Raw genomic sequence first — 27,688 nt, forward strand, 5'->3', positions numbered from 1 at the left:
CGGAAAGCAGCCTTTAGTTTCAGGGGGCTGCGGAGCTGAGTGAAAGGTCTGGACAAGCAGATAAAAAGCAGCCGGCACTCCTGAAATTGACCACCCTTTGCTCTGAGCTGCCTCCAGCTCAGAAGGGCCCTTCTGTGTACAGGATCCCCCAGGGAGCGGACACAAGTATCCCCTACGGAGCCGTTTTCCCCCTGGAGTAGTACTGCACCAGAGGTCAAAACTGGAATTTCGAGAGAAAATGGGGCCACTGCTCCTTAATTCAGCCAGGGGCCCGGATTCTGTGTTCACATTGGGCTCGCCATTTCCTGCTCGCCATTTCCAAGTTGGGCTCAAACACCAAAAAGAGGTTTAACAACAATAACAGGAAAAGAAACAGAAGGACAAGAAAGCCCTTTCCTCAGGGTCCTCATGAGAAGAAAGGAGTTAGGCTGACGCTACATTTAAGCCCTTACCTTGTCCCAGGTGCAACAGCTCTGTTTTCCGGGCAATTTAATCCTTTCTCAACAATAAAGCTGCGACACTTTCCCATTCTTACTTGAGTTTACCATGATAAAATTGATGAGTAGAACGTCAAAAGCAAAACAAAACAAAAAACCTACGTAAGGTCCCAGACAATTACCGGTAGCTGGTAGATTTGAACCTTGTATGTCAAGTTCTAGAGTTTATTTTAATGCCTAAGAAAGGAAATGCAACCAGCTGACCAGCTTAGCTTACTCTTTGCTGTAACTGTGGTTTGGGGAAGTTATCTGAGCTTTCCAGGCCTTAACTCTTGTGTTTGAAAAATCAGGATGATAACATTTACCTCTATGGGTTCTGGAGAAGAGTAAATCGCATGGTATCCAGAAAGTTTCTGGCATAATCTAGTTGATCAGCAAACAGTAGCTATGCGATGATTGTCTTGTAAAACAATAAGGTGATGTAAAATGATGGATTATGTAAGCCCAAAGTGGTCCTATAACAACAACCTTGCACAGTTTTTTCTAATAATATGTCAGGTGCCATGCGATAGCTTGGCCAATGATAGATCTTATATATGATGGCAGTCCCACACGATCATATCAACTATTGATGCCATAGCCATCTTAGTTTTATAAATATACCCTGTAATGTTTGCACCATTGTGAAGTTGTCTAATGACACATTTCTCAGAACATATCCATCATTAAGGAATGTGTGATATAATTAAAGCCATCTCTATGCCCCAATGTCCCTTTCCTTTCCTTCCCTTTCTTTTCCTTCCTCTCACTCCTACTGTTTCTCAGAGAGCTGCGGATCAAATCTAGGACCTTGTGCATGATAGGCAAATGATTACCATTTAGCTACATCCCTACAGAAGTGACTTGTGTCCTAGGCAAGCTTTGAACCTATAATCTTACTGCCTCTACCTACAGAATGCTGTGGGCATGTTTCCATGTCCAATTTCTGTTCCTCTGTCACCCTGCTCTAGGTGAGAATGGAAAGGATTAACACCAGACATGGTGGCAGATGCCTGTACTCTCGGTACTACGGAGCTATGAGGCCCAGGGAAGGAAGATCAAGAGTTTGAGGCCATCCTGGGCTACAGGAGATCCTCTCTCAAACCTACCACCACCACCACCACCACCACCACCACCACCACCACCACCACCACCACCACCACCACCATCACCACCACCGCACTCCAGACAAAACAAGAATAAAGGAAGGGTGAGGAAGTTGATGATACCAATTTCGAGGCTTAACACTGCAGCATCAGTAATGACTGGGAGGGGATGTTGCTATGATGTCAGAAGGGCATTTTCTCTTCATCTGCCTCCTATGGCTTCTGGGGTTTTGTCTTTGTTTCTTGATCAAGAGTGCTCACTGTTTTCACTGTCTCTCTCTTCTCATATCGGGTGGCCATGACCTCATACTGTAAGTTAGTTTTTCTTCTGCCTCATCATGGCCACCAGCTATCAGAAATGAGCAGGGTATGAGTGAGGATTCCGTGTCCTATGTCCTTGACAGGTTTGCCTTAGGGGCATTTATCTATCTATCTATCTATCTATTGAGACGAGGACTCCTCATGTAGCCTTGGGTAACATGCAACTTGCTGGGTTGGCCAGGCTAGTCTTGAACTTCCCACAATTCTCCTGCCTCTGCCTCTTGAGTATTGGGAATACAGGTGTGAACTACCATACCCAGCCTGTAAGCATAGCTTTTTACTCCAGAAGCCCAAGCCCAAGTTTACAAACGACTCCCCCCTCATCATGTTTCCCCAGCTGTCCTCATTTCCTGGGCCTCAGAGTTCCTTAATTTGTGCTCAAGATGTTTCTCAATCGATTTAAACACAGTTTCAAGGAGTTGCCAAGAGGCTGGTATGCGTGCGGATGGATGGGCCTAAAACATCCTTTGTCTTTTTGTCTTTCTTAGCTCTAGGGCTCTCCTGACATCTTATTCTTCACGTAAAATCCAAATCAACTCCTTTGGGTTTTCTGATTCTCTGAGTGCAAGTCTTGGAATAGTCTCAGGAAATAGAAAGGCATCTTGAAAAAGGACAGCAAGCAGAAAAGACCTATTCCAGATCCCCTCTCCTTGGTCTTGGCAGCTTGTAGAGACTGCGGACGTGTAGGGTTGAGTGCCCAAGGAGTATTTTCTGATCATCACCAACCGCAGATGCTCCAGAATCAAAACCTGGAAAAAGAAGCAAAGCCACCCGCACAGGGCCTAGCATAAGGCTACGCTGCTCCTCCCTGAGTCTGCTCCCTGGCCTTCCGGCTGGTTCCTTAGGGCAGGAGGCTCCTGGCTGCCCATTGGTAGAACTGGAGGTAAAAGGAAAAGGAACCCGGGATCCGCTCACTGGTCTTGGTGCTTGGTCTGTGCTGATTGATGTTGGTCTGTGCTGATTGATGTTGGTCTGTGCTGAGGGGGCTCTGAATGAACTGGGGACATCTGGGGGTGGAGGAATGCACTTGCCAAAAGAGGAGGAGTCATGGATGGGCACATCACTTTGCCTCTGAGACTCTCATTTTCTTCAGTGCCAAGTAGAGCTGAGCTCAGGTGAATAGTATCCTTCAGCTCCCCAAATCTGAGCAGCTATAAGAACTATGCCTGTCTGCTGACTGTTATATGTCAGGCCGTGTGCTAAGCACTTGGCACATTTTATCCTATGTAATCCCCATTTTAGAAGTGAAGAAACAACCTCAGAGGAATTTTATAACTCCCCCAGGTTGCACAGCAAACAAATAGTGAATTGATCTGGTTCAGAAGCTTGTGCTGTTATCCCCTGCATCGGGGCAGGCAGCTATTTCTATGCTGTTAACTGGTATAGAGTCAACTAGACTACAAAAAAAGAGAAGAGGGTGAGATATCAAAACAGATTTCTTTCCCTTTTCCTATTAAATGAAGGCAGGAAAGTAACGTATGTTGGCTGTGTCAATCAGCCACTGGAACATTGAATAATAGCTCTTTAAAAAACATTCCCTGAAAAAAAGAACACAGATCTGTTTTCTTCTTCCTTATTTCCATCGAAGCTTGCTTACCAAAGGGGGAAAAAAACAAGTAAGGAAAGACTAGACGCTTTCCAAACATCAGATGGGTCGGTTGTGGAGGAGAGCCCCAGGGTAAAAGCTAAAGAGGCACGCTGCTCTCTCTACAGCATAGGGGAGGAAGATGCCTGGTAGCAGCCCCGTCTTTCCCCAGCCCTCTGCCCTTCTTGCCCCCTTTCCTTCTTCCTGCCTCCCTCCACTGCCACAGGCTGTGCCTGACACTGACCACTGTCTGGCCCTTTGGTTCAGTGGACTTGGGACATGAAAAGGGAAGACTCTGTGTCAGGGTCCATTGGAGGAGGTGCCCTAGGGTGTTCACTACCTCTGGTAGCCCTACTAGGTGGATAGTCCCTCTTCCTAGGGGATACCGATTTCAGTCATGTCAACCACACCCTCAGTTATTAACTACCAGCATCAGGTATCTGTTCTGTGGCTATCTACTTGCCTTGTACCAATGGCTTCCTGGGTACTCACTGTTATGCAGCCATGCATCAATGGCTTCCTGGATATTCACAAGCACTAGCCAGGGCAGACAGGGCTTGCAGGCCGGAGCCCCACATCTCACCCTCATCACCCTGCAGATCCCTTCCCAGGCTTCCCAGAGTCTTCACTCACTCTTGTCTTCCCATTGACCCTGTCTCCTGATCCCTTTTCCCATCCTCCTTGCCTTCTCATCCCATTCTTCCTTGCTCAGCAGTACCCTCCCCCATTGGCTCATATCTCATAACCTGCCATCGATTTATTTTCTCTACTTAATGATGCACTGCTGGGAATGAGGGGCTCTTCCTCGACCGAGACTGAAGACCTGCATTTCTCATGGTTCCTGGGCTGGGTGTGTAGCTCGGAGGCAGAGTGTATATTTAGCACCCAGAAGACCTAGAGTTCAATTCCCAGTACCAAAAATAAGTAAGGAAGTAAAATAAATAAATAAATAAATAAATAAATAAATAAATAAATAAATAAGAAAACAAACTGTTCTCTGGAGAATAACAAACAGCTTCCCTGGAACTGTCTGTCAGTTTTCTTCAGGGGGTGGGACTATATGTGATTGGCATTCTTCTTTTTCATAGTTTTTCTGGTCTATACATTAACGGCTATGAGCATTTACAGTAATGGAAAAGCAGTATACTTCAAAGAGGGATTAGAGGGCAGCCTTTTGAGAGGACAGGGCTCCACATTTGCCAACGACGCCTACTTGGGAAAAATCACATCTCTAAACCTCCGTTTGTATAGCTGTAAAAGACCTGCCTCACGGAACTGGTACACTGGCAGCTGTTACTGATTCTAACAAGAGTCAAAATTTCAACCATGGCTTGCTCCTAAGTTCTCGCTGCCTTTTGGCACTCAGACATCAGAAAGTCTCACCCCTTAAAGAAATGGGCTCCTCCTTCCTTCCAAACTCATTTATTTATTCATTTATTTGCACACTGTGGGTGAAAGATGGGGTGCCCTCGTTAAGTACCCTCTGGAGTCTTTAGCCAGGCGGACAGAAGGAGAATACCAGGAGTTTGGAGTCATCTTTCTCCGCAGATAGGGGCTAAGAATAAGCAAACACGTTTTATATAGGTCTGGCCACTCTACTCTTTTAGCCAGCTAAGGAGTCAGGTCCTGTGCCGGGCACCGTCATACAAGTTCTTTTAACAGGATCTGCTCTGGCGTTAGGCACTTGCAGTATCCAGTTTCCGTGTGGGCGCTGACACAGACACTTCCTCCCCTCGCCAGCAGGGCTCTGTCACGGTCACTCACCCAGCACCTTCTAAAAGAGAAGGCGTTGGGGGCCGGGCCAGCTCCTCCCCAGAACCACACTGACTAGGCTCTTTGCTGCCCATCACCACCAAGACCAGGTGGATTCTCCCTGCCTTAGCCATATAAGGGCTAGATGATCGTGAGAGGGTCGTGAAGATCTTGTCACGGTCCACGACGGCAGCAAAGGGATAGGAAACGGTATGGGGCCAAAAATACCATGGGAAAGGACTTGCACACAAGCAACAGTTTCCAGTGTCTCCCTGGGGGAAGTTCCACCTGTCGTCTAACCTGCAGCTTCCCTGCAGGAAAGCTCTGCTCAGCTGCGAGCCAACCTAGACTGCCTGGCCCCTGGGCGCTCAGACGCCCCCGCGAGCTGGGGAGCATTTTCCCCTGGGGCTTGGCTCAGATCAGGCAGGCGCCTTCCACCACCCCATACAATATCTCAGCACCGTCCTTCCCCACAAGGCTCCTAAGTCTTCCGCACCGACTTCCATGCCTCACTCATCCTCCAGGGGTTCTCGGGCGCCCCTTGCCCCAGACCAAGCTGAGTTCGAGCATAGACTTACCGTGCAGCAGTCCATGCCGCTGTTGAGGGTCCTTGGCTGGGGTGGAGCCTGGCGCAGAGCTGGGGGTGGGTCTGCACGATACTGGGTGGCAGCTCAGGGGCTGTCCGGCACTCCCCGACCAGAACAGAACCCCTGCAGAACCAACCTCTCTCCTCTTGGGTCCGGTCTCCCGCGCTCTGCAACTCTTGCGAATGTAACCTGAGCCCTGCGGCCTCGAAGCCAATCAGGAGGCACTTTTAGTAGGGTGGGCGGGGAGAGCTGGAGCGAGGACCACTCCCTCTCTCGGCTCTCTCCGCCCTGCTCGCTTTGGTGCCCCAACCCCTCCGCCTACACACTTCCATCCATTCCTCCTACACACCCCATCTCCCAAATTCAATCCCTTTGCTCTAAACCACAGACTGCCAGGCAGATGTATGTCGGAGTAGGCACAAGGCCCCCAACATCTAGGGCACAAACACACATCTGGGCGCAGCACGCCTTACCGCCCATACAGAGAAAACCACGCACCCCACCCACCTTCCTACACTTTCACAACCCAGAGTTTCAAACATTGATCCCTCTATCTCCCCACTCTGCAAAGAAAAGCTCCAGAAACTGCAAGGAAACTGCCCTTACCACTCTAGCTACGGAGAAAGCTGTTGATACACAGCCTGCAAGATGGGTACATAGCGATGCAGACGCTTCAAGTCTCACGCATCCATATATACTCCCGGGTTCAGTGAAGTGTGCCTATCTTCCCACATACAGACACAGCAGACACAATAGGCAAAAACAACCACATGGGCCTTGTACACACACCCTATGAAGCACAGGTAAATTGCAAACTTCCTGTTTTGGGATTGGGTGCTAGCACACAGACAGAAAAATGCTTGCATTCTCACTACTGGCAATATCTGCATTACATACTTAATACAATACTTAAATAAAAAATTTCTTTTTAAAAATTTTATTTAAAACATTGTGCTAGCATATATTGATTCTACATAATAAATGGTTTCATTATCACCTTTTCATACATGTACATAATGTATTTAAATATTTTTCACCTGGCTACCCTCTCTTCCCCTCTCCCTATAATCCCCATCCTTTCCACAAGTATCCCTTTTACTACCACATCGTCGTTTTTTGAGGGGAGGAACCCATTGAATTTTATTAGGGTTGTTTGCAGGAGCATGGGTAAGGGTTTGTTTACAGGAGCGTAAGTAGGCATCTTACTAGTGACTCATCACTGAAGAAAATGTCCCTCCCTACCTCACCAACCATTAACTGCATATAAATCTTCAGGGGGGAGATGGGACCTCATGAGCCCCGCCCCTTTCCATGACAGAGTGTTGATGGCCCAATCTCGTCCAGATCTTGTTCAGGTAACCAAGCTGCTGTGAGCTCAAGAGTGCAGCAGCCAAGTCAGACTTCCACACCTCACCGCCTTTCTTACGGTTCTTACATTCCTTCCACTGCTTTTCCCATGATGTTTTCTGGGCCTTGGAAGGGTCGATACATATATCCACTCTATGGCTGGGCATTCAATAGCCATTTATTCTCAGTACTTTGGCTAGTTATAAGTGTCTGCAGTCGTCACTGACCAAGTATCTATTTTGTATCTGTCCATGGATCTGTGATCTATTTGTCTACCCATCCATCTATCCTTCCACCCATCTGCACCAAATGAAATCGCTTATGCCCAGCACCTATTTGAAGGTACTTATGTGCCGGTACAGACTTAGCACATCCACCCATCCCACTCTGCACACTAGACTTCCTAACCTTTTGATTCACTGCTTCAAAATAAGTCAAAAGTCGGCCACCCTCACACTTGCTCCTTGGAAGAAGAAGGATGCTGTCAACTAGAGTAGCGTGGGGGTTATCACTAGTATTGGCACCCTGAGTCCATGCTGGAGAAGGATGTGGGTTGGGGAGAGGCTGGGAAGCAGAGATGTGGAAGGGACATCTAGGGCAGGCAACTTGCTCTTTTTGCGGTCACTTAACTTCCCAGACTGTCCAGGTAGTATAGCTGATAGTGTCATGTTATGCAGGCGGTTGGGACACCTCTGAGAAAACTCAAGTCCTTCTCAGCTGAGGTCTCTGAGGCTACAGGGAAGGAAGGCTACTGCTTAAAGCAGAGAGGAAGAAATGCCCTGGGGCTCTGAGCAGGACAGGGCACCCCAAACAGCAGAGCTGCAATGGATCCGCTGTCACAGGCCAGTCCCAGCAATGGGACTGTTGAATGTCCACTTCACTGAGTACTTGGGCCATGGCTTTCCTTGCTAAAGAGAGAATGAGTGGGAGGCATATGCCCGTGTCCACTCAGGTTGGGGACAGGATTAGCCAGCTTGGGGCTCCAAGCTGAGCTGGAGGCTGGCTGGGATTCCAGAGTTGGGGTGTAGGGGTGTCTCTCCCAGCATGTTTGGGACCCACCCACCCCTGTAACAGCAAATCTGTTCCCCAATCTGTCTCTGGCACATCTTTAGTCCCCCCACCTCCACCAAATGGCAGGATGTCCTAGGAACTCAGGTCCTTGCCTAAATGACAAACACATCTGGAGCCCTTAGTTCTGCCAACTTCCTCTGTGCTTTTACTCCAGAATCGAGGCGGGAGAGGAAGGGGTAAACTGAGGGGCAGAGAGGATATCAGGTCTGGACTCTGCTTTTCCCAAATTAGAGCTGAGGAATCTGGGATTTGGTGAGTTTGCAGTAAAGTCTCCCGAGTTGCTAGGCAACATCGCTCTGCAGGCTGTGCTGCCTCTGGGCCCTTCTTCCTGCTGGTCAGAACTGAAAGGAGGGGTATCTTTATCCCCCTCTTCCAACTCCCACACAGCACCTCCCTCCCTTCCTCCTGCAAGACACCTTTGTGTGGGGTGAGGGTGTCTGAACACTGGCAGACCCATGGGATACCAGATACGGCAACTGTCAGCTCCATCCACGAAACAACCATTTCAGTAACAGCCCACTTGAAGTGCCCACACAGAACTGGCCTCAGTGCTTGGCCTGGGGGATGGGCAGACTTCAAGGTGAGGAAAGACAGAGAGGAAGGCAGAGCCCAGAATGAGAAGACAGACACACTCACAATTCAAATACACAGAGGCGAGTGACACATATATGCAGCCTCGAAGGCAGGCAACACTGGCTGCTCATACATCTTCAGAAACACCCCAAGCAGGCTGTCACACTGTGACATCCACCGCTTCATCCTGTTGGACTCCCTCACTGCCTTGGAGCACACACATTGAGGCTGGTAGGAAGGCCCTCTTCTGGACCAGGAGCCTGAACTTGGTCAGCAAGGTGAGCTGATGGGACTGTTGCCTGTGAATTTCTAGGTGAGCTTGGAGAAGGGACAGGTGCAGTCTGGGGCCCTTGAGTGTGACTGCATGAGTCTGGTCTTTGGCAAAGTGGTGTCAGATCATGCTTCCCACCATAGCCTGCTTCACCTTAGGGCCTGGTGCCAGAGGTCGAGTTTTAGAGAACTCCTTATGAGCTAATTGTCTTAGGCCATATACTTCTTAACTCTTCCAGTTTCAACTCCCCCGCCCATTGGCCGGCTCCCACAGCTGCTGAGGGAAAGGACTGCAGACCTGGAAAGAAGAGTTCCAGATAAGGGCAGGGTAGGGAGGGAGCCAGGGCATGTTACTGCCCTGGGCTGGAGCCAGCAGGGATTGCAGAGGTAAAGACTAGAAGGTAAGGCAGGTAGGTAGAAGAGATGGTTGGCCCAGTGAGAGGATAAAACATAAATTAGTGTAGAGCTTCTGTGGTCCAATACAGATCCTTCTTGGGACAGGCGGAGAGGGGTTTGGAGAGGATTGGTCCTAGTAAGCATAGGGGAGAAAAAAAAAAGCTGAGGTGTCACGTGACCATCTATTTGCCAATACTTGTGGCTTCCCCTCCTGGGAGTGGGCCCTCTCTGAACATAACATCCCCGCTCAAGCCCACAGAGAGACTCCATAATAAGAAGGGGTGGGAAAACTGGAGGCTTGTGCCTTCAGCAGAGCTGCGCTGGGTCTTCTAAGGTCAGGGTTTTACCCATTTGAGTGGAGGGAGTGGGGGGTAGCAGCAGGAAATTCAGTTTTCTCTGCAAATATTTCAGCTTTTGCTGTAGCCGTATTTTTAGCAACCTGGTTGGCAGAGGAGGAGCCTGGGTACATTTTTAAAGGGGCCTGTGCCAGACTGGAGGGCTCTTTCCACCCTTAACCCCCATGTCAGAAAAGAGGGGGAGAAAGAGGGCGCATGGTGGAAGGGATGCGCTCACACTTCAAATCCAGGGTTGCTGCACGTAGGTGACCACCAAGTCATCTTTGTTAGCAGTCATCGTTCCTCACCAGCAGCCTTACCGTCCACAACATCATCAGGGAGAGGAAATGCGTCCTGAACTTGCGCTGTGAATAATGCCACAGGGACACAGTCTGGAACTGTGTAATATGTAGTTCACCCTCCGTGCCTGTGGGGTTGAAGGTATGGACTCAGCAAACTGCAGGCTGAAAGTATTCAGGAAAAATAAACCCATCTATACTGTTCAGACTTCTCTTCTTGTCAACATTCCATAATACAGTGTAAGAATCATTTGCATAGCATTTACATTGAATTAAGTCTTATGCATAAGCTAGAGAAAGTTTAAAATATACAGAAGGATCTGCATAGGTTACATGCATACGTGCCACTTTAAATGACTTTTAAATTATTTTTAAAATTTTTTATGTGTGTAGGTATATGTCTCCGTGTCGGTATGTGCAAATAAATGCAGGTGCCCACGGAGACCAGAAGAGGGCGTTAGATCCCCCTGCAGCTGGAGTTACAGGCAATAGTGAGTCAGTCACCTGACAGGAGGGCTGGGAGCCAAACTTATGTTCTCTGTAAAAGCAGTCCATGCTCTTAATGGCTGAGCCATCTTTCCAGTCCCAAATACGTCATTTTGTATTAGAGACTTGAGCCTCTAGGAGTCCCCCAATGAATATTCAGGACAGACTCAGACAGAAAAAGAACCAACAATGATGAGTGAATACTAAGCTAAATCCAAATAGTGTGTTCAAAGGACTTCCGTGGTGTCATTCAATGTGGCACTTTTAAGAACAGACTAGCATTTTAACCCCCTTTTCGGGGGCCAAGATAATGTGAAATGCCCTGTTATTTGTGTGGTATCAGGTCTCCAGTGTGATACAGAACTGGGGCTGCAGCACACTGATTTTCTTCCCAAAAGCACCTCGTAGGATTGGGGACCTGTTTGGATACCAGCCTTCCTGTAAAAGCTGGGTGCCGGGGAGGGGAAGAAATGGATATGTGTCTAGATCTCATTGTCCAATCAGTCTACCTAATCAGTGAGCTCCAGGTTTAGTGACAGACCCTGTCTTAAAAACGAGTTAGAGAGTTATTGAGGAAGACACATAATGTTAAGTCTCTACAAGCACACAACTCCCTCACAGGCATGCATACCTTCCCCCACCCCCAACCTCTCACATCATATTGGGCTTTGTATGATGAGTTGTATTTGATTAAAAAATTAGTCCTATCTGCTTCTCTCTTACTTCTTACGCATAAAAAGGTAATAAATGATAGACCCTGAGTGAATGACACAGATAGTAACTAGTATGGGAGCCGAGAACTTGGATGATCACAAAGACTTTCTGAAGGAGGCTGGCCTGAGGCAAGCTTTGGACTCAGGAACGTGAAGAGAGAGGGCTGAGAGAGAGGGCGGAGGACACTGAAGGTAGTGGCAAACGTTGTGAGCCACAATGTCCATTTCATGTCACTGAACTCATGGCATCTCTGCCCCTGGTTGGAAGAACCCAGATGATGGAAGACTTGATCTCCTTCCCTACACTCAGGTTTTTGATGTCAGTGCCATTTATGGTGACATGCTGAGCACGTCGGGGTCCCGAGGAGCATATCAAATGGTGCTCAGCCTCATTGTTCTTTAGAGATTGCCTCTTCCCTCCCTTCCGTTTGCTTCCTGCTTAGTTCGTGAGTAAAAGCTTCTGCTGGCTAACCAGTGTGTGTGTACCTGCTGGGCTAACACATCTTCCTGGAACATTGGCCCAACACAAGCATTTTAATAGCTAATATTATTTGAATAGTAAACTCCAGAACAAACCTAAAAATAACCTCGTCAGTCAGAGGTCTAGACACATGTCTGTTGTAACTGATTTTATTTTTTTTTTAAAAGACAGAGTCTCATGTGTGTAGACTTGGCCGGCCTCAAACTTGCGATATATAGCCAAGGATCTCAAACTGCTGGGCTTCTGCCTTCACCTTTGGAGTGCTGGGTTTACAGCACACCTGGTTTATGTGGTGCTGCAGATAGAACCCACGGATTTGTGCTTGCTAGGAAAGCATGTTGTCTACTGAGCTGCATTCATAGCAGCATTTTAATTGAAATCAAAACCTCTACAGAGAGACTTAATGAGTCATAATTTTTATATTATCCCATAGTCCACTTAAGGACCCCGGCTCCTTTGGTCACTTAGGTGAAAAACAAACAATTATTGGTTTGAGCAGCAGTGAGTCTACTTGTCCAAATGAGGGTTCTGACCACTCTGCTGTTGCTGTCTCCCTCAGGAGAGCCTGGGGGCAACTCATTCAGGATGAGGGTCCTCTGAAAATCAGCTAGAACGACCATCTCCTGACCTGTGAGTGTGTGTGGTCAGTGTCGCAGCCCTGTGCTTCACCATGGTGATGCCCCCTGCAAGCTTGGAGTGGCTGTTCTGATCATATGCTTTGGTCTATGGATATGTGGTTCACTGGCCAGCTAGAATTTATTGCCTTGTACTAATACTTTAAAAGTGCCTTTTGATTTTACTTATACAAAAGCTAGTCACATAGTATATAATGAACTCCACTGTGCCCATCATTCATAACCAGTATTTTTCAGCTCATCACCAAACTTTCAATTTATGTCTCATAATTTTTCATCATTATTTTATCCATAAATACTCACTAACTATGTATGTCTGAAATATAAGGCCTCTTTAGTACTTATTTAAAAAACATGATCATTATACTGATTTCTACAAGGAAACAGGTGAAATTCTTGGGACCCAGTGTAACATGGTAACATTTCCTAAGAGAGTGACACGTTAGAATACACCACACAGACACCAATAACTGTGTGTGGGTTGAGTTAATTTGATTGTGGTAATCATTTTATAATGTATATGTCTTAGTTAGGGTTATTATTGCTATGATGAAACACCATGACCAAAAGCAAGTTCAGGACAAAAGAGTTTATTTGGCTTACCCTTCTACATCATAGCCCATCACTGAGGGAAGTCAGGGCAGGAACTCAAAGGGCAGGAACCTGGAGGCAGGAGCTGATGCAGAGGCCGTGAAGAGTACTGCTTACTGACTTGCTCTCTATGGCTTGCTCAGCCTGCTTTCTTATAGAAACTAGTGCCTTCATCCCAGGGGTGGCCCCACCTACAGTGAGCTGAGCCCTCCCACATCCATCACTAATGAAGAAAATGCCCTATAGGCTTGTCTACAGCATGATCTTATGGTGACATTTTCTCTATTGAGGTTCCCTCCTCTCAGATGATTATAGCTAGTGTTAAGTTGACATAAAACTAGCCAACACAGTACACATATTCCAAATCATCACATTGTATACTTGAATATATACAAATTTTCATTTGTCAATTATATTATTAGGGAAAACATAAAGTGTAAAACAATAAGGAAAAATTAGAACTGTTTGATCCTTGTAGCTTTAGCACACTATGGTATATAGTAGACACTCAATAAATACTTTTCTAATAATTGAGTTAATAAAGGGTGAAATTAATGAATGTGTGTCAAGAGGAAGGAAGATTTAGATTACTGACCATTGCAGTAATCAGACATAACATTCCTGGAAGTGGGACATGGTTCTGTTAGAGGCTCAGTACCTCTTCAGCAAGAACACTTGCTGCTCTTCCAGAGGACCCAAATTCAGTTCCCAGTACTCACATGGCGGCTTTCAACCATCTATAACTCCAGTTCTAAGGGATCTGATGCCCTCTTCTGGCATCTGGTAGCACTACACACATATTGTACATATACATATGTGCAGGTAAATCACTCATACACATAAAACAAACAAACAAACAAAAAAATATTTTTAAAAGATGAAGTAAGAGCCAGGTGGTGGTGGTGCACGCCTTTAATCCTAGCACTCAGGAGTCAGAGTCAGGTGATCTCTCAGTTTCAGGCCAGCCTGGTCTACAGAGCGAGTTCCAGGACAGTCAAGGCTACACAGAGAAACCCTGTCTCGAAAAGCAAACAAACAAAGTAATAAGAAGGCAAGCCTTTCTGAAGGAGACAGATTTTCATGGCTCTGCAATCTGGTCTCAGGTTTCCATTTTGATGAGCTGAGACATGGAGATGCATTTCTCAGAAGTCCTCATTGAGGTGGCTGCTTCATGGGAGCATGGCAGACAAAGACTGTCAGGGCCTGAAAACCAGGAAGAAGCCATGTTTGTACCTTTGACTTGGTTTAATATTATTTATTTCAGTTTTAATAGTCCTTTCTTTGGCTTGGTTAAGCATTCCAACATCATCTCACCTATGCCCAGGGTTGTTCAAGGTAAACCTGTGTCCTAGGTATTGGATAAGAGAGGCCAAGGTGAGGCAGCCAGTTTGGTAGCAGTGACCTTAAGCAGGTCCCACAAGAGGAACTTGCCTCAGGGTTTGAAGTCTTAGAGCTCTCTCATTCAGAGAGTCTCTTTCTAGGGATAATCTCAGGAAGTCTTATTTTTATTTTTAAAAAGTCAGGATATTTCCCTCATGGGTTAGTGAGATGTTATCCACCCCACATTCCTTGAATAAGTTCATATGTTAATGAGTGTCTAGTTCGCTCTCTGTTGCTATGATAAACACCACCACCAAAAGGCAATTTGGGAAGGAAGGAGCTTATTTCATCTCGTGGTTTACTGTTCATCGTCGAGGGAAGTTGGGGAAGGAGCTCAAGGCAGGAACCTGGAGGTAGGAACTGAAGCAGAACCCGGAGCAGGTGCTACTTACTGGCTTGCTCCCCATGGTTTGATCAGGCTGCTTTCTTATAGAATCCAGCACTGCCTGCCTGAGGGTAGCACCACCCACAGTGGACGTGGCCCTCCCACATCAATAATTAATCAAGAGACTTCCCCAGAGACGTGCCCACAGGCCAATCTGATGGAGGTAATTCCTCATTCAGTCAAGGTTTCCTCTTCCCAGGTGACTCTAGTTTGTGTTAAGTGGATAAAAACCAAGCATTGCCATGGCTTCTGCCTACTGAGACAAGCGAGTATCCTGTTTGGGTGAATAAAGACTAAGGTGTGGCTGCTGATTATAAGGCGTTAAGGGTCTAACACATACCAACTACATCTTCAAACCTACAAAAATCATATCCTGCTGAAATTTCACAGGTGCTTCTTTCTCACAGTAAACCTGTTAGTGTAGGGACATCTCTTACCTTGAACTGTTTGCATCAGCTACAGTGAAATATGGTCATGAGAGAGGCGAACAATTAGCACTCAGTCATTGCAGCTTCCTTATGGGTGCTACCCCGATGAAAGGCATTCCACACTACCTTGGGGTGGGATCATGTTAGGAATTTGGTTATTTGGGCCAATGTATTTCCATATGCAAAAATAAGAATACTTTTATCTAGATAACACGCCCTTCCTGCAGAACCTTGGGAAGTGAATTTGTTTTCTTGATTTCTATTTTGTATACATTTTGGTCAGACTAGAGCCCTGAAAAAAACAAGAGATGATTAAACTTAAGCTTCTGTTATTCAGCAGTTCATGTGGAACAGTGAAGTGTATGCGTTCATATTGTTTGGGTTGATGTATTTGTGTTATTTTTGCTTTGCCTTCACTGGGTTGTGTGTTGGAGTGGGGTGAGTGGGAGGAGAGCCAAACATGACTTGTTTCTGGATTGGATTGTTAGTGGGAATGTTCCTGCCGCTTAGAGAGGAGACACATTAGGCAAAACCATGTTTCCTTCTGACCCTGTGGCATCAGGAAATTTCACAGTCCTTTAGTCTCTGGACAGACTGGGTTTACACAGTCTTGTATAGTATGTGCTCTTCAAAATGGAAAGAGTGCCGAGGGTGATCCTTAAAATAAGACCCAACACATCCTGGGCCCCTGGGTAGAAGGCACGGGTGTAGCCCTGATAGATTTCAATGTGCCAAGAGTGTGTCAGATCATGGCAATGCGCCCATTGCTTTGACAGGATGGGGTCCCCATGTGCAGGTTACTTCTAGGGATTTTTTTGATGACAGTCTCTCACAATTCCAGGGACAACTAGCAATTCAGACAGAGTTCATGCAGCCTCAAGCACCTTTGCTCTCTGAATTGGTTGTTCTTGTTTAGTTTTGCTTGGCCGAAGGAACCTTTATAGAACTTGAGGGGACCACGCACAGTTTCTGCAGTCACACACAAAGCCCGGTCCTCCAGTGTCTCTTTATTCCTTCAGCGTCTATAACCTTCCCTGGTTGTTTTGTGTCTGGGGCACAAGCTTGCCACCATTAGAATTACCAGCAATTAAGGAGGTGTCCCTTAAGAGAAAGATGAGGACGAGATGGCTTTGAGCATTTTATCTCTAGCCAGATAACAGGTCTGTCTGCTACTTCTTTAAATAAAAGTGAAGCCTTTTAAGGTTAGCTCTGGAAGGGAGCAGATTACAGGCACAGGGATGTTCGTGCAGATCTACTTGTTCATCTAACCTTTACAGTTCCTCAGGCAATGAGAGTACTCCATGATCCACATACAGCTACCAATCTAGCTATCCCAATATTCGGAAGGGGCAATTAAACTCCCCAACGATGAAGACTGTAACAGCCCTATTCTGGAACTCATTCTGTAGACCAGACTGGCTTTGAACTCACAGAGATCTGTCTGTGTTATTATGAGCACGTATTAGATTCCATCTGTTTTATACTGAGTGCATCCATGCTGTGTCCATCAAGGCCCTTTTGGGTAGAAGGGCTAGAAATCCAACTTACCTTAGCATAAGCATCCATTTACTGGAAGGGCCCAGGTTGAGTTTCATGAGCAAACCAACCACCATGAGATAAACTGACCCCTTTCACCACATGCTTCTACCGTGAAGTATGGTGTCACCAGCAGACTAAAGCAACAAGACCAAGCAAGCACGAGCTGGAGCCTCTGAAGCTGTGAGCCAGAAACTTTTCTTCCTTGTAATCGACTCTTTCGGCTGATTGTCATAATAATGTACATCAGGTCATGTCATGCTCAAGATAATCCAATGAAGCAAATACATTCATAGGTAAGGACCCCAAGGGGAAAGAACGGCTAAGTAGATTGAGCAAGGGCATACAGGTGGTGAGAGAAAACCTAGAGTTCTCTTGAATTCCAGCCACTACACCATTTGGTCATCTCTACTGCCTTGACAATTTCTCCTCAATCTGTACATCATAGTGTCAGAAATCCATTTGCACATCAGGAAACCATTTTCAACCCCTTGCTCTCTTTGAGGAGAGGCCACCTTGGCATCAAAGGCCCTTTGAAGCGTATGTTTACTTCTAGAGCAGTGGTTCTCAACCTGTGGGTCTCAATCCCTTGGGAGTACAGCTCAGATATCCTGCATATCATATATTTACATTATGATTCGTGGCAGTAGCAAACTTACAGTTATGAGGAAGCAACAAAAATAATTTTATAGTTGGGGGTCACCATAACTTGAGGAACTGTATTAAAGGGGGGCAGCATTAGGAAGGTTGAGAACCACTGCCCTAGAGTATCTAGCCTAAACCAAACCAGGCATTTATTAGGATGCTTAGCTGGGCTGGACCCAGGGCTCAGAATGATGTTGGGTCTTTAATTTTTCTCTCCATCTTTCAGCAAGGGTTCCCTCAGAGGCTTTCTGCTGGCTATGCCCTTAGATAGGTCTGGTATAAGAAATATAGTTGATGACATTCTAAACCTTTAAAAGAAAAGAGATCATTCGTATATTTTGTGGAAGGGCTCTAAGGACACCTTGGGCGTTTGCCCACCATGTCAGTCGGCTGTCCTTTACTATGACCAAGTCCTTGAGACAATCAGGGGGAACGGTTTTTAGCAACTCACAGCCTCTGAGGTTTCAGTCCATGTCTGCTCGGTCCTGTTGCTTTGGGTCTGTGGTGGGGCAGTACACTGTGGTGGCAGTTGTGTGGTAGAAGAGTCTGTTCACCTCATGGGGGCAAGGAAACAGAGAGAGGAAGAAGTCAGGTCCCTAATAACCCCTTCAAGAGGGTGCTTCCAAGACCCTGACTTCCTCCCATGAGGAAGAAACTATTGAACTCTCAAAAATGCTCCTGGCTGGAGATGGAACCTTGAACGCACATGGGCCTTTGGAGAGCATTCAGGATACAAACCCCAACACCCACCATAGTGACAAATACTCCAGGGCTGTGTGGAGCCTGGGAGATGGTGGGCCTACCCCGGGAAAGGATGGGCTGTTAAGACCATTTCCATCGATTTCTAGCAAGGTAGAATCATTAGGATCCGGAGCCATAGGGCCGGAGGGCCATATCTCTGTTTCTTACTGTCCCCTGGTACCCCGTTTGTAACAGTGCTTGCTCATTGGACCTCTTTTCTTCTCCACGGGGGCTGTCAATGCCTGCAGAACCAGAATTTGGCCTTTCATTTCGACACCCCAGCATTTAGCTTAGTGCCTGACATATGGTAGGAGTTCAAGAAATATTTACTGAATGAATGTTATATACCGCTATGGTTTATATAGTTTACAATGCGGTAGTTAAAATTATAAGCATTCTCCAAAGGTCTGTCTAGTGTGGGCCACGATAATAAAAACTGGAACTCAAAAGCGTCTGTATAATTTATCGGTAAATTATAAGTACTTCGCCAAAAAAATTTTTGTGTGCACCTCATTTCAAATCAGACATCATGAAAATTTATGTGCCACATGTTATAAGCCTTGCACTCAGCTGGGTGCAGAGGAGGTGAGGGAGGCTGCAGGAATAGAGGGGAGGTGCAGCCTATGTGGAGCCTCTGATCTTGTGGAGAGACAGGATAACCACGACAATTAGCGAACCTCTCGAGGACGACATGTAATAAGTTTCTCCATTTAAGCTCTGGTGCTCGCTGGGGAGAAGTCTAGGGTCTCTTCAGGTTCCCAGGAGGAACTTGGGGACATATTCAAGGCAGGGTTAGAGGAGCAATAAGAAGAGCTGGGAAAAAAAAAGTGACATGTGGAAAGGTTAAAGACTTTGGATGACTCAGGTTGGAGAAGAGAAGGCTGAGAGGAAACTGAATCATTTTCTTCAAGACAAAGAAGGGCTCTGGCTGGGGGATGATGGCCAGCTGTCCTCCGTTGCCTCTGCATGCGGAGCAAAGGGAACTGGGCTTAGACCGGAGGCAGGGCTAAGATTAGAGAGCAGGAAGAACTTGGCAGTGAAGGATGTTGTATAACCTACTTTTTGAGACAACTTGAGGACTGAAGAGACTCCCACACTCCTGGTCTGGGCCCAGTGGACAAGTACGCGGGGCTGATCCGGCTGGCTGGTTGCAAACGGAGGAGGAGGTGGTCCTGTGGCTGCCTCTCTGTGTCCTCGATTTCCCGTTGGAAGTTTAGTTCCCAAATTTTGGAGCTGGCAAGGCGGCACCTCCCCCACCCACCACACACTCACTGCACCAGTGTTCCTGGGCTGGGTAATAATGCCTGTCATTTCCTCTCCCGGGGGAGTGGGGCTGCAACCGCCCTGACAGCCCCGAGGGATTGAAGGCAACTAAAAATAGTGCATTAAATATAATCTGTTGAGGGGCACATTTGCATTGCTTTTCTTCCCCCTTGCCTATCTCTCCATCCTTATTGGTGTGCCAGGCCTGGGTCTAGCTCTGGGCATTGAGAGACAGGTTCTGGGTACCAGCTGTTCTCACTGAGTGGTAGAAGGATTGGCACTCTTCGAGATCTGGGGGAGCAATCCGCCAAAAGTATAGTGGAGGGTCCTCAGGGTGCTCCTGGCACACCTCTCCATTTCCCCCTGGGCTTCTGGGTCCTTCAGAACCCTTCCATGAGAGAAGAGGAGTTGGAAGTGGGGGAGGCAGTGTTGACAAGGAGAGCCAGCCAGGGCTTTGTTCTCCCATCAGCCACTTCCGTCTGCTACACAATCTCTCTGAGGTTAAATATTAATTAAGAGCAGAATGACAGTGAGAACGGAACAGTGTCACTTTCTGTCCCAACATAAATGCTAATTTCCTTACAGGTATAAAGTAACTCTGGGGTGGGATTGGCAGCCCAGAGATCCTAGCTGGAGAAGGAAAGGAAACAGGAGATGGATGGTGAGGGTCGGGGGGTCATCATAACTACTAAGAGGGTCGTGAAGCAGGGAAGATCTGGGTGCTGGCATTTGAGAGGAAAGCCTGGCTGATTACAGAGGACATGGTTCCACTGAAGTTCTAGGCTCTCTCCTTCTAAAAACAGTGATCTGAGAAGTCAGAATAGTGGCATCTCCTTTCACTTCTATTAGACAGGGTTCTTTATTTGTGTTCTTTACACAAATCTCTTAAGATTAAAAAAATAATTATAACATACACCCAGGCTTGATGCCTCAGGCCTGTAGTCCAACCACTTGGGAGGCTGAAGCAAGGAGATTCTATAGGTTCAAGGCTGCCTTGTTTAGCTTTGGGAGATTTGTATCAAAATAAAAAGTTGAAAAAGGGCAGTGGATATAGCACAGTGGTAAAGTACTTGCTTAGCATGCAAGAGGCCATAGGTTAATACCCAGATAGCAAAACCCACCACCAACAGAAAATGAACAAAGCAACAGGAATGTAACAAACTATATATATATATATATATATATATATATATATATAGTCAGTATTTGACACTGAGTCTCCTCTTGCAGTAGATCAGGAATGCCAGTGTACCCAATAGAGTCCTGTGACTAAGAGACTATCTTGGCAAAGTCCGGGGCACGTTCCTGTAACCTGTGTGTTCTGGAGTAAAGTGAGGCTCTGAGCCTGAACTTTATGTATTTGCTTTGACAGTTTATCAGACTCTGGAAACTGCTCATGTGCACATAGGCAGGTATTTGGAGACAGAGTTGCGGGTTTCTAGCGGGGCTACTGGATCTACAGTGTCATTCTCATCGTGTAATATTTATCAGTCGAGGCACCCCATGCTTAAGATGTCTGCTATATCCCTTGCTGAACGACTGCATTCTAGGCAGGAAGAGGAAAAAGAGATGAGTCAGAGAAACAGGTAAACGGGTTAATGAGTTTCCCTAGAAATTCCCTTCTAACTTACCGGTGGAAGTAAGAGAAACCTGCCAGAGAGACTGGAAAATATAATCTTCTAGCCGACTACATGTAGCTCCACATAAAACCAGTGTTTTTGTTACTGAAGAGCAAAGAGGAGCAAATGGAAGATGACCAGAAGTTTCTGCTATTCTCTGCCTCAGAAAAGATAAGAACATTTGATGCTGGGAAGAGAGATGTTAGGAAGATTCCAAGTCCAAATCCTCAGACAACACCAATGGAAGGGAGGTGCTTGGCCTTGAAATGGCTGCTTAGGTTTGAATCTTCTCAGCCTCTCCTAAGCTCACAATCAGGCTTCTGAAGCTGGTTGTTTAACTGAGGCTGGCAGGGCTCAGTCATTTGAAAGGGGGCTTACAAAGGAGATGCTTATCTTACTCAGCTATGAATTCTGGAAACTACAGCATCAATCTGCCGGGCCAGATGTGCCCCCTGATGAATAGTGGCATGATTGTTATGGGGTATAAAAAAAACTGCTTTTTTTTTAAAGAAAAAAAAGATCTGAGACCTCCTCCACAAAAGGGAACTTATACCTATTACTTTAAATCTGTTCAAAAGCCCAGGGCTGAGGAGGTCCTAGGTCCGAGCAGGCAACCCATGATTGTTGTTTTGCTCAATGGACATGATATCAAGTCACTTTCCAAATATTTTCATTCGTACCTATAGATTAGTGCTGCTGTCTGCCTTGGCCAGAGTAGCGTTTGACTGAAGTGAACAATGGTTAACCGATTGTTTACTCATAACCGATAGAAGTCCTAAGAATAAAGTGACTGTTGAGGTCAGTCCTAAATAGACATCTATATAACCCCAAATCCTGAGCCTCAGGGATCATCATAAAGGGGATGGGAAGCGGGTAAGTGCTAGGGGATGTAGAAGAGTGCTGGGAAAACAGTCCTCTGGACATGACATGGCCACAGGACTCACGAACTCACAGCAGCTGTGACTAATTACCTGGACAAGATCTGTACAAGATGGAAGCCGTGAACATTCCATCATGGATATGAGAGGAGCTCACGGGGCCCTACCTTCAGCTGAGGAGCCCTTCTTGGATGCTGAGGGAGGGCAAGTCATTTTCTGTGTAGGTGCAGTTACTAGTAAATTACCCATGCTTTAGCAAATAAGCCCTCGTTCACGCTCATGAAATCAACCCTAATCAATCTCAGTGGGCCACACACGAAAAAGAGCAACAATAAAGGACCATGCAGATAGGAGAAGGACATGTTGGGAAGAGGAAGGGGTTCAGTGGGAGAAGGATGGAAGAATATGACGGGGAGCTTGAAAGTGAACAGAATACATTAGACCTGTATGAAGCTGTCAAATAATAATGGCGATAACAACGATAAGAATAAAAGAGGCGCTGGTTTCACCGAGGAGCGTAGCTTGGCAAGGGAGCTTTGTGGTGTGTATCTAGGAATGGCTGTGCTTGGTCCCTGGTAATCATCATCCTAGCAGCACTTTGCTCCCTACATCTGGAACAGATGGACAAAGGAAGAGGAGACATTTCTCTCTCCTTGAAAAAGCTACAATCGGGAAAGACGTAGGAGGGCGAATTGAAAGTCTGTCTGCTTAGGACCACAGGGAGGGGGTGTGCTCAGTTCAAGTTGATTCTCTTAGTTCTTTGCACCTTGGCACAAGCTGGTCTGTCTGACGTCAGTGGACGTCTGTAGTGGACTCTCAACCCTTCTCCAAGGGTCTGCTCTAAGAAGCCATCCTTAAGTACTCTCCCTCACCCTCTCTATCCCGACCCTATCCTAGGAGCCCTCTTGCAACTCTGTCTCATATCTTCATTACCCTATTCATCATGTTGTTTAAAGTCTCTTCCTTCACAGGGATAGAGCTCTCTAGTGGTAGACAAGGTTTCATGGCATATACTTCTTAGTGAGGCTCAGTATGTGCCTGGTGGGGAATAGATAAAGTTTTTTATTTGTTTTTCATTAAAATTTTTTCTTTGTTTGGTTTTTTGAGACAGGGTTTCTCTGTGTAGCCCTGGCTGTCCTGGAACTCACTCTGTAGACCAGGATGGCCTCAAACTTGGAAATCCTCTAGCCTCTGCCTCCTAAGTATTGGGATTAAAGGTGTGAGCCACCATCATCCAGCTTATTTATTTTTTATTGAAAATAGATTATTTTCTCACATAATATCCTGATTGTAGTTTCCCCTGCCTCTACCCCCCCCCCCAGTTCCTCCCCACCTCTCTTCCCACCCAGATCCACTCCATTTCTGTTTCTCATTAGAAATGAACAAGCTTCTAAGAGATAATATTAAAATACAACACAATAAAATATAGTAAGATGGCTGAGCAATGGTGGTGCCTGTAATCCCAGCACTTGAGAGGCAGAGGCAAGTGCTGTGAGTTCAAGGCCAGCCTGGTCTGCAAAGAGAGTCTCAGGACAGCCAGGGCTGTTACACAGAGAAACCCTGTCTTGAAAAACCAAATAAAGATATGATAAAACAAAAACTATCACATTGAAATTTAAAGGGTATTAAGGAGCAGCTACTATGAGCAAAACATTACAAAAGCAAGAAAGGAGCTAGCATTAAAAGGCATGTAGACATCAGCTTCTAGAAGCACAGAGACAGAAGACTCAACTATTGGTCTCGTGAAAAGGCAGTGGTATAAGGGTCTGGGATTTTAGAAGAGAAGGTAGCCTAGGAAGGTAACACAGGTTTCTGTGATGACTCGCAGGAAAAGTCACACATGTGTCTGGGAGACCTGGGAGGGAACGAACCAGTGCAAAGGAGAAAGCCGCAGCGCGTCTAGACGTCAGGTGTTTGGGGTCTCGAAGTGTTTCTATTTGGTTGATTTTTTTTTTTTTTTTAAGAAAAGAAAACTGGTGCTGTATGTGTTAGGTTGGTTTCGAGGTTTGTCCTTTGCCTTTCCTGGAAGAATACTGTGCTGTCATGTTCCTGTGTGGCTGGAAGGTGCTGGTGAAGGTCTCAGAACTGGTCTGTGGTGCTGCTAGGGGAAAAAAGAGGCGGCAAGAAGCTGGCTGGGTTGGGATCTGGCGTGGTTATCGCTTCAATCCGCTTCGATCCGCGTATTTGGGAGGACCTTGGGAAGGAGGGCTCTCATTAGGTTCTCCCCTCACCCTTTCTTTTTCTGTCTCTCTTAAAATACCCCGTGTTCTTGCAGCAGTGTGGCTGCTAATCTAAAATAAAAACAGCAGGAAATGTAAATGGTCAGGTTCTCCTAGCAACAGGAGCCAGCCCACGCAGGGCGTGTAGAGCAGAGCAAAACTGTCCTGTGGCTGAGATGCCGGTGGCTGGGGTGAGGAGAAAGTCTCCTCTTCCAGCTGCCCTCCTCTAACTTCTGGGAGGGGCTGATTAGTAGGCAGCCACCTGCTGGGCAGAGGAAACCTGTGAGTTGGATTGTCAGAGGACCAAGTGTGGAGAGAAGGTGCAGGAAGAAGAGCCGGGCTCAGAGAGCAATGCCCTAGTGTGACACCCTTCCCTAGTGGGGTGGCTGGAGCCAAATCTCTCAGAGAACTTGCTGCAAGAGGGATAACTCCGTGAGTGGCTAGACGGCTGCTGGGAAGGGCCTTGGGTTTGTGAGCACGCTTATGTGGTTCATGGGCGACCAACCCGTGGAACTTCGTCGTTTCCAAAGTTAGGAAATGAAAGAAGATGTCAGGTAGTTCGGGTTCCTAAGTACAGAGATCCACACCGGGAAGCTGCAAAGACAGACTCTCTAAGACATCTGGTTTAATCCCTTGCTCTGAAGGAAGAAACTGAGGTCAAGGGAGGTAAGTGAATTTCCCAGGACACAGAAGTAATTAGTGACGGAGGAGGAATTGGAGAACAGGGTTCCAGGCTGAGACATTTCATCTGAAGTAGAAGCTGCTGACATCCCTCCTCTGCTCACAGCTTGATAATTAGAAGACATGATAACCTTGCTGGGCCCCTGGGGGGAAAAAAACCCCAGTCATCTTAGGCACTTCCAAAAAGGCTGAAGACATTTGAGCGAGAAACTAGGGGTGGCCACGAGCCCAGAGAGGTGCCATGTAAAAGTGAGAATGTAAAGTGAAAGAGGCATGAGCTGGGGCTGACAGCAAGAACACCAGGCGTTGTTCTTGGCACACCTTGGTGGGGTGGGGTCATTCCTGGAGAAAAGGGAGGAAGAACACTTCTTTGCCTGGGAAACTGGAGAAGGTGACTACAACTTGTTCAAGAGGACTAACCCAAATGGACTGGAGACAGAACCTTGGAAAAGATTCTGGCTCCTGGAATCCCAGAGAGGCCTGCGTACCTTAGATGGTGTGGATCCCTGTTACATAAGCAACTCCTTCATTACTCACACCCTGGCTTGCTTCTGCAATACTCCTACAGCATCTCACCTAGAAAACACCAGGGAGAGAAGGGTTTAGTTCCAGCTGGATACTGGAGACTTGGGTACACGGTTGCTCCTACGGGTCCCAGGGGTAGAGAAAACAAAGGCATCAGGAAAACCAGTGTATCCGGAGCTTGATTTCAGAGCCACTGGCCTACGTGTGATCTCTCTATGCGTATCTGAGTGCTTCGCTTCCCCACAGACATCCTCACAGCACCTGAGATGTCTGTCTTCAGTTCTTGTTTTTCTATGCTGCCTCACCCATCCTGGCCAAAGTCCCAAATGGAGGTGAGCAGCTGAGGACTAGAAGGATCATGGACTATTAGTGTCTGTAGCCTGACTCCAATTTTAGGTTATCAACTATGTGATCTTTGACAACTTCCCTAGCTCCTGAGTATCGACTCCTTCAACTGTAAAATGAGGGCAATGAGTCTATTTCAAAGAACTATGTGAAAAACTAGTATAGCCAGACATACAATAGGCACTCAACAAATACTGCTTTCTACACTTCTTACTTGTGGTTGCAGTTGCTCAGAGACCAGGTGGGAGATTCAACTGCTATTGCCAAGACAGGGAATGCTATTTTCCAGGTAGCCCAAGATGGAGCTGTGATTACAATTCTTTCTCACACCAAAATGGCTTTGCTCTTATAATTGGTGGAATCAGCTTTCATGGGTTGATCTGGGCATGTCATTTCTCTGTCTTGTTTTCTGTCGTTGTATCCCCCAGTACAGCAAGCATACAGTAGACATTTGCTGAAGCTGTTTACATATCAAAAGATACATCAAACTATGGATAGCCAATTGACAAAAGAATATCTAAAGCAGTGAGGGGATGTTTGGTCTGTTTTAGGGTTCTCTCTGAGGCTAGGTCTAGGAAGACAGCCTTTCAAGCGGTAACCCTACTGTGGACAGCTCCTTCACTCAATGAAGACAACAGGGTTGCAAGGGCTCTTGTAAGTAGATTTTGAAGAGGTAGGGGAGAGAGAGAGAGAGAGAGAGAGAGAGAGAGAGAGGAGAGAGAGAGAGAGAGAGAGAGAGAGAGAGAGAGAGAGAGAGAGAGAGAGTCTGTTTGTGTCTCTCTGTCTGTGTGTTCCAGCAGCACAGATGAAGACACATTTCACCAAAGTCTCTTCCAAGGAATTTGTTCTTTTCTCTTAGTTATGACTCCAGACCCCCTCCACCTCAGTCTGCCTGACTGTCTCTCCCTCTCATACACAGAGCTGTGAGTTTGGATTTTGATCCTGCCATTTTATCTCTAGTTCCTATTACTGTGAGTAGCGCTGGCTTGTTCGTTGTTTCCTTGATGCTGGAGTTGTGAAAAAAAAAATCAGTGTCCCATTGCTGAGATGGTGGCTCCTGCATCGAAAGGGACTCTGCACTGGACCTCTGGGGAATCCCAGAGACAACCTACCATTGTGCTCAGCAGGTGAGGTCCCCAGAGAATCACAGCCCACCCCTCCTGGGAAGTGTACACCTGCTGAGCTCACCACATCTCCTGGAGTGCCAAAAGCACCGGAGTTTAGATTCCTTTCCCTTTCCCTCCTGCACAAACACATTCCACTCATTCATCAGAGATTATAATTGCAGACTTCCACAGTGAGAAACACGGCGTTTGACTTTTCCTTTCTGAAATAAAGGTCCTGGCTCCCAGGAATGAAGCTGCCTGATATCATTATCTGTGAAACTGGTGGAAAGTAAGAGAGTCGTATTTCTCTTCATGGGTGGGAAATCAGGTCAGGCTCTGCCAAGGTATAGCAAACTCCCTCAGGCTGTAGAGAACATGTTCTGGTTTCTGCCCAGAAAAACTATAGAGGAAAACTGTGGCTGCCTACTACTGAGTATCAGGGGAAAAGCAGAGATATTTTTAACATACGGAATATCAGTGAACAGAATGCTTAGGAACTAGGAAACTTATTCCAATAAATACGAAGCATATGCTCTGCTCAAAGCAAACCCAGCTTTTGCTATATACAAATTTCACAAAGGAAAAATATGTCGGAAATTGCATTATCTGATGGAAAGTGGGCTACTATACCATTGACTGCAGGAGTCCTGGAAGATGGAGTGGGTAAGTGGCTAAGTGGGTCAGGGTGCTGGAGTCCTCAGCCGTCTTGTCTGGGAGGTCTGGGATAGTTGTGGGCCCTCTGGCACAGAAGACACCCACTCCAACACCCTCGTTTGTGATGACAGGGGACTCCAGCAGCCATCAGAGCGTCATCTCTAGCTTCTCTACTCTGAATTGTCAGGCATGCAAAATGCCTGTCTTGGTGGCAGAGATTCCCAGGTTTAGAAAAAAGCAAAACAAAACATAACATTTT

The 27,688-nt window shown here is 46.6% G+C and overlaps 2 protein-coding genes across 3 annotated transcripts in view; one reads left to right on the top strand and one right to left on the bottom strand.

Annotated features, from left to right (window-relative positions):
* Positions 1–6,039, bottom strand: part of Nrgn (neurogranin) — a 7,991-nt gene extending 1,952 nt beyond the window's left edge. The window contains exon 1 of the mRNA XM_052756902.1: positions 5,819–6,039. Within this exon, the coding sequence (XP_052612862.1) occupies positions 5,819–5,833 (15 nt within the window). The 5' untranslated portion in view covers positions 5,834–6,039. The remainder of the gene's footprint in view (positions 1–5,818) is intronic.
* A 2,847-nt stretch (positions 6,040–8,886) lies between these two features.
* The window catches only part of Siae (sialic acid acetylesterase), a 100,991-nt gene continuing 82,189 nt past the window's right edge, over positions 8,887–27,688 (top strand). The window contains exon 1 of one of the 2 annotated variants that reach the window (XM_052756942.1): positions 8,887–9,096. The gene's annotated coding sequence lies outside the window, so the exon portion shown is untranslated. Of the gene's footprint in view, positions 9,097–27,416; positions 27,439–27,688 lie in introns of those variants that run through there. The other variant, XM_052756927.1, reaches the window with a different exon arrangement.

This window comes from Peromyscus californicus, unplaced genomic scaffold (genome assembly GCF_007827085.1).
Source record: "Peromyscus californicus insignis strain IS unplaced genomic scaffold, ASM782708v3 Scaffold_11__1_contigs__length_118956290, whole genome shotgun sequence".
Classification (NCBI taxonomy): Eukaryota; Metazoa; Chordata; class Mammalia; order Rodentia; family Cricetidae; genus Peromyscus; species Peromyscus californicus.